Here is a 7,481-nt window from a genome sequence, read left to right as displayed (position 1 = left end):
TTTTTTTTTTTTTTTTTTTGTATTTTTAATATATGAACAAACATTGTTGCGAAATGCTCGATATTGAGAAAAAAAAAAAGAGGCGTCCGCGTTTCAAGAGAGAATGTATAATACGTGTTATTGATATTGATTCACAAGTTCATAGACGATGATTAACGAACGTCTGCGTCAGCAATATTGAAGGTGACGATTAGAAGGATTCTGTTACGATCTATTGAAGAAAGGTATTAAAACAGAAGATGCGATATACCTTATACGCGCGACAAGAAGGCAAACACATGGTCGCGCTTTTGCTCGTCGCTTTAACGTGTCGCTTTTACGTGAGCCACATATTGCGTTACCGATCAAGGATAACGAGCTGGTGTATATACTCAACGATCCACAGAGACGGAGACGAACCACTGAAATTCTCTCTTCTTATCCTTCTCCTATTGATTTAAAAAGAATTGCGGAGAAAAAAAAACTCTTTGTCGGTAGACGACAAAGAAGGAAGCAATTAAGGTTTCCTTAACTCAATTCCCTCGAGTCTTAGAAAATTGTCAGTAGTACGAGTAAACGAAATTTGAAGGAGTAACAGGGTGTTATGAAGGCGAAAGAGACGAGAAAACGTATTCGATCCCTTTGAGAATATAAACAGACGAAAATAGAGTGGAAACTTGCGAGGGTCGAGAGACCTCGCTACCAAATCCCGAAATAGTCGAATAATTCTCGAGATTTTGAGCCCTGCTATATCGAGATGCCCTACAACTTCGATACGCCAAAAATATTTCAATGGCACCTGAGCTTTTACAGAGACGAGAATATCGAGCCGGCGATTGTCCTCACATTCGCGAGACATCGTTGACCTCGTGCTTTCAATCTTTAAAATAAAATTTCAAGATAGTAGAGAAAGAAAGAAACATCTAAAACTTCAAAAGATCTAGAGGAAAACTTTGCGAGATGTTTCGAGCATGAATGTGAATAATTAATTGTCTCGGCATAATTTATAGTCCGCGATTAAACAAAGTTGTCGATATACGCATCTCTATCTTCGTTGCAACAAATTACGTTTCAAGGCACATGTGTTTCGGTTGATGAGCAATTGATCCGGATCGAACGATTATGAGACGATCCTCTGGAACGTCGATGATACCGACACCGCGTGTAATACCTCGGGAGGAGGGTACGGGGCGAGATCGCCCGATGACCCGCAGCGCAGAGGCGAATGACTGGCAATTAACGCGCTTTCCAATCACCAATTACAAATCGCAACGAATTTGCCAACGATTAAAATGAATGTTACTTTAAAAAAAATTATTTGATATTATGAAATTATATATATTTCCTCGATTGTTTCATAATCTTTCGTGAAAAAGTACGAATAAATATTTTCTTTTGCGTCCCGTATCTTTGACATATACATAATATCGATATGAAGTCCAACACGATTTCATACCAACCACGCAACACGAAATTGTATTTCAAAAAGGATGAGGATGATAGAACAACGTGCTTTCCTCCGGAAAATCGATATTTTTCACGATAACGCGAAGCATATCGCAAGGAGGGCGTAATCGCGACGAGATATCCTGTAATCATTATCCGGCGTGTCGATAAATAAAATAAAGTAGCATATTTTAAGGCAACTATGGAACGACAAGGGACCGAGAGTTGGCGGCTCGACTACTCAGCCCCAGAATGGATGGAGAAGTGTGTAGCATCGTGAGTGTAGTGGGCAAGCGAAAAGCCGGACGACGAGGTCGCGGGCCGAGCCGAGTCGAGAACCGAGTCCGCATCAGCCAGCAGACGCATGCGATTTCGTAGCGGCGGCAGTCTAGCACGAGCCGCCGCTCAGGAGACACCCGTAGGGGACTTGCTTGTTTCAAGGTAGGCACCTGACGCGATACCATTCTTCTCTCTCTCTCTCTCTCTCTCTCTCTCTCTCTCTCTCTTTCTCTCTCTGGACTGTGATCAATCACTCGCCATTTCTTATTAACAGCCGACCTAACTTCTCGATCTCTTTTTATTTTCGACTTAAAATTTCGTCGCAAAACAGAGCTTAATTTTCACGAAGAATCGAGTACGAACAGAAGAGATAAACAGGGAATTACGATCGATACTTTACGAGCTCGGAGTTATTTACTTCTTTCATGAATTATAATATTTCGAGGGGCGATGAGCATCGTGGCGTTATTCGATACTGTTGCGAAGAAGATATTCCGCTCTTTTACTCGTCCTTCCTTTATGATTTTTTTACTACTGTTTATCTGATTAAAACTACATTTAATTCGGTTCGTTCGTATTGAACGAATTGAAAGGAGTGTTAAAAAGTATTTGATGGTTTCGTGAAAGATATAGTTAAAGCCGTGTTATATGAGTAAAAGGGCAACCTATGCCAGAGATTTTGCGCTGCTTTTAGAAACGTATGCGCAACTGTTGAACACCGAATTTGGATCGGTTGGGAATACGAAATGGGAAAAGATTCAATCGAAATTTCAATTGAAAAATATTTACTTGAAATAAACGATCATTCTAATTTTTTTTTTGCTGTAATAATTACTTGAAGAAAAGCGTACGTTCTTTTTAAACATACATGGTTTATAGTTGAAAGAGTTTGAAAGTTTTGTTTGGATCTTGTTGATGCAGTGACACGTGGGTAACATACTCGACTATGCGTTACTCATTAGTTACTTGTGTAACACGGTGTTTAAATCGATTAAAAAATATTATATTGAATCAAGAAAATCGATGATCGAATATCATTAAGTATAAGTAAATTTCCAATTAGTTTCCAGTGATGTAGAAATGTGAACATTGAGTGTCAAGCCGTTTTAATACCGTTACTAGAAAGTAGCGTCGATTGCTCGCAAGTAGAATGAACGAAAAAAAAAATGGTCCAGTGAAAGTGTCGCAGCGGTATGTCAGATTCGGTCGTGTTTGCCTTTATGTAACCGAACGTGTGAACGACACACTGTATTTACATATTGTTCGGATTTCGATGTTAATCGCGTCATGTGCATCACGCGAATTTCTAACTGGTTGTTCGATTGCGGCTTCTACGGAACCGATTTGAAACTTTGAGGATAATATTCATATTACCGAAATATGTGACGTACGACGTAATAATAAAGAATAAAATATCGAAGAAACCGATTAGATTTCAATAATTCAATCTCAAGTATTATCCAATCAGAATTGAATGCGATTTGCATATGTTTCTATTTGCATGAGTAATTATTTCCATGTAAAATCTAAGATATGCTTTTGCCGCGTGATTTGGTCTAGGTCAAACAATAGCTAGGTCTAGGTCAAGTTTAAATACGATACAATTGCAATATTTACTTTTAATCTAAATCTAATATTTTTTAGTCAAGTTAATAGCAATTATATTTTCTAGTCTTGTTTTTTTTTATTTTTGATTTTTCGTGATTATTTTCATTATAATGTTTATTCTATAAATTTAACGTTTAATATATTTCTTCTGATTTCGTTTGTGCGTGAATACAGATAGCTATCTGTGACGACTCGCAAAATTGCATTACGGTACACGAGGCGTTAGTTAATTAACAAGAGGTCGCGTGAAACCTTGCTGCTCGCGGACCGTTCTCCAACGTTTTCGCAATTATAGCATGCATCGATGCCACCTTTCTGTCACTCTCGCAACAGGTCTTTGATAATTGCTTAGACGAACATCGTTTATGTACAGAATAGAAATCGATTGAAATAAAGACGTTAGTGTGATAATAGCAGAGAAAAATAATCGTATGAATGATGTATTACTGTACAAATCACTTTATCGACGATTTAATTCTACGATATTATATCTTATCATTATATCTTATATGATGAATTAAAATTCGAAATCGAATTTGAATTAAATTCGTATTTCATTCTTATCTATGCAATGTAAAAGAAAAGGCAATGGAAGAATGATATATTAAATTATAATTTAATTAATTATATTGCCAAGAAATAACGAATAATCTTAAATAATGAATTAATATTCTTCCTAAATTAACAGAAAAAGCTGATGATGAAGCTTGAAAATAATCGATTTGTTCACGATAATGATGCATAAAAAAACATATACACATATATAAATTATAATATAATATAGTGTAATATTTTTAGAACAAAACACATTTTCCTGATTGATATTATCGTGACACATAGAATCGTGAGGGAGGGACAAATACATATATATCGAATTTTATTTAGTTAATTAAATATAAAATGGAATATTTATTTTTCTTTTACTATTAAATTAAAAATTTGTAAAAATTTATTTTTATTTTAATAATAATTCATAAAAGAATCATTTATTTAAATGTTTTGATTAGCTATACTTTTTTCAAGTACAAAACTAGAAATAATAATTGTAAATTAAAATTATATATTCATTTGTTTATCAAAAAAAAAAAAAATAAAAAATAGTAGGAGTGTAAAAACATCTTTTATAATTACAGATTTAAAATATTTAGATTTACCAAAAAATAAAAAAATGATGATTTTTTGAATTTACAATGATAGTTTTGAATTTACAATGAACAATAGTCAAACAATACGGAGAAAAAGCGTCGGCGCGTTCTGCCATGAAAGTTTGTGGGGATAGTAGCAACGATTTTTCGCTGCTCATAATTATACAGGAAAGTTGTTTATATAGAATGTTTTCTTCAAATGATTTTGTCCTAATAATATGATTGTGATATTCACATTAAAGTAGGAACTTATAAAGTAAAAAAACAATTATTATACTGTGATTCAAACATAGTTAACCTCAAAATTATAACATTGATCTTATTTTACCTATTACACATGCAATTAATATCTAGTATCTAAAAAAAATAATTTTTTATAACTTTATAATTAAATCTATTTGAATATTTCGTTTTTAAGATTAAAATACTTCATGATATACAAGAAAAAAGTTATAATAAATTTCATATACTAATTAATATATATTAAATTCTTTGTTTGCAAATTCCACTAATTCCAATAACTAGAAGTTAAATTTTAATATCGTATATATAATTAATATACAATTGTTCTTGTTTAAAATATAAATATTGAAATAATTTTCATATTATTATATTATATTAAATAATGTATATAATATTATAGTGAATGAACAAGAGAAGATGCCTGGCCACCGTCAGCCTAATTCCCTAGAGGGGCTTAGTTTGGGACGTGTGTGTCAACAACTCGACGGGACGTGCCGAAGGCTGCAGGTGCTTTCACAAGAATCATCCGCTGCACAAGTATTGGCATATGCAAAGCAGACTATAAGACCATATTATATTAATGCCTTGCCAGCACGTTTAAGATCTCAAGTTATTGAAGAAACTTCAAAAATGTTATATGGACCTGCATCTGATGGATCAACTTTAATTTCTGGCCCAGCTCCTTTATATCTTTTAGCCCTTCTTCTTGGGCATGATATAAAGCAATTAAAAGTGAATCTCTGTTGTTATTATGGATGTAGTCATCAAACATCATTATTAAAACTGCTTGCATCAGAAGGAATTGGACTTGAATCTTTAGAATTGGCTCGTTCTGCTTTATTAAGATTAGATTGCAAATTATTAAGATGTGCACTTTTAAATATGAAAAATTTAATGAGTTTAACTCTGCGTAATATAGCCAGTGATGCAGTGCTTCAAGTGGTGGGAAAAGCCTGTCCAAAACTTGTGCATTTGGATGTAGCTTGTTCAAGACAAGTAACAGACATAGGATTGAAACAATTACTGTTACAAGTAGAACTTCGAGATAAAGTACCTCATACTGCTATGCAAGAACCTACTAGTTGGTCTCGTTTAAAAACATTACTTTCAAAATTGAAAATGAAAAATTCTAAATCAGAAAAGAAGGAAAAACAAGGGGTATTATTAGAATACTATGAAAGCAGAAACTTTCTCTGTGACACACTTAGAGTACTTAATGTTGCTAATACTGGTGTTACCAGTGCAGGAGTACTTTTAGCTTTGGTACATGTTCCACGATTGGAATCTTTAGCAGAATATAGTCACATGGGAAGAGTAGTGGAAATAATGAATAAAGGACTTATTGGATTTAAAACTCCATTTAGTCTAACTCAAGCAAGAAGTAGCAGAACTACTCCAGTTCGTTTGGAACTTTTGGCACAGGCTTGTCCAAGAGTAGAAAAATTACACATTTCTGAGCCTCATCATCCTCCTGAAGCTTTGAGACTATTTCCCTATGTTACTTCCCTGAGTGTGCACAGTATACCACCTCAAAGAGAATGGTTGGATGGTTTTTACGATTATCTTCGCACTAATGGTCACAATTTACGTGAACTTAATCTCAGAATAACTCAAAATGAAAATCCTATTCAAGTTGATTTGAAAGAAGTTCTTAGTAGTTGTTCTAATCTTAGAACATTTACTAATGATGGGTCAAACATAATTTGGACAGAAGGTGTTGACCCTCCTCCATTAAAATATTTGAAAAAAATTCAATTAGGACGTATAGTGAGTGCTGTTGCTATTACAAAACTTCTTTCATTAGCACCAGAATTAACAGCATTACATGTTCATAGTTGTTTCGATCTCACTAATGAACATTTGGAAAAATTATTGAGTGTATCAAACAAACATAGAAATCCAAGAAAGTCTGATAAATGTGAAAATAGTTTAGTACAAAATCTAACGTGTTTTTATATATATGAGGCCAGTAAAGTATCTGCAACTACTGTCCTTAACATGTTTAAAAATTGTAAAAGACTGAAAAAGATTGGAAATTTGGCAAATTGGGGTTTAGATTGTGAAGGTGTAAGGATGTTAAGAACAACACTTACTCGTGCAAATTTAGATGTGGATTTATGTCCAGGAGCTCATTGGTTTTGTGGTAATTGTATTCAGTAACAGATTTTTAAAAAATTTACGATAAAATTAATTTTTTAAAAATTTTGTCCATGACACAATTGGCTGCTGTTTAAATCTGTTATACTTTTATAGACTGTAAAATTGTCAGTATTAAAAATAATTTTAATAAATATAAGACAATTTATATTTGAATAAATGGAAAGAAATGTTTATTATATAATTAAATGAATGTAAATTTAAATGCAACTCGTAACAGTAATTGGTCATCTTAGAATTTTTTTAAAAATATATTTTTGTTTTATTTACTGAATTCTGATTCGATTTTCTTGTATAATTATATACTTCGTTACATTACGATAAGTACTAAAATAATATTCAATAATAACATATTAAATATTAAATAAAAAAAACTATATGTAGAAAACTATTTCATATTATATATAATAACTTACATTACAGTAATATCATTAACAAATAAATCAAAATATATAATACGAAATATACGATTTTTTATATCGCAAAAATATAATTATTGAATTAAAAATTTAATTAAAGAAAATTATGCCAGTAAACAAGTGTCATGATAAAATATATAAAAAATATATTTGTCTTAAATATAAGTTGTACCGCTATTCTCACAACTTGTATATTAATGAGTAC

General features: G+C 32.5%; 2 protein-coding genes across 8 annotated transcripts in view; one reads left to right on the top strand and one right to left on the bottom strand.

The window, feature by feature from the left end:
• Window positions 1-7,481, bottom strand: part of LOC102678210 (tubulin polyglutamylase TTLL5) — a 29,946-nt gene that overhangs the window by 9,225 nt on the left and 13,240 nt on the right. The gene's annotated exons all lie outside the window — the stretch shown is intronic.
• LOC102678807 lies at window positions 1,651-7,020 on the top strand. Of its 3 annotated transcripts, none has more exons than XM_006616529.2 (2): window positions 1,651-1,866; window positions 5,101-7,020. In XM_006616529.2, the coding sequence occupies exon 2, from the start codon at window positions 5,118-5,120 to the stop codon at window positions 6,858-6,860; it is 1,743 nt and encodes a 580-aa protein (XP_006616592.1). In that variant the 5' UTR covers window positions 1,651-1,866; window positions 5,101-5,117; the 3' UTR covers window positions 6,861-7,020. The 3 variants fall into 3 exon arrangements, with proteins under 3 accessions (XP_006616592.1, XP_006616593.1, XP_031366682.1); XM_006616530.2 differs by lacking the exon at window positions 1,651-1,866 and adding an exon at window positions 4,518-4,625; XM_031510822.1 differs by lacking the exon at window positions 1,651-1,866 and adding an exon at window positions 4,537-4,713.

This window comes from Apis dorsata, unplaced genomic scaffold (assembly GCF_000469605.1).
Source record: "Apis dorsata unplaced genomic scaffold, Apis dorsata 1.3 scaffold_265, whole genome shotgun sequence".
Taxonomy (NCBI): domain Eukaryota; kingdom Metazoa; phylum Arthropoda; class Insecta; order Hymenoptera; family Apidae; genus Apis; species Apis dorsata.
Note: the sequence above shows the minus strand (reverse complement) of the source record. Positions and strands in the feature narration are given on the sequence as shown.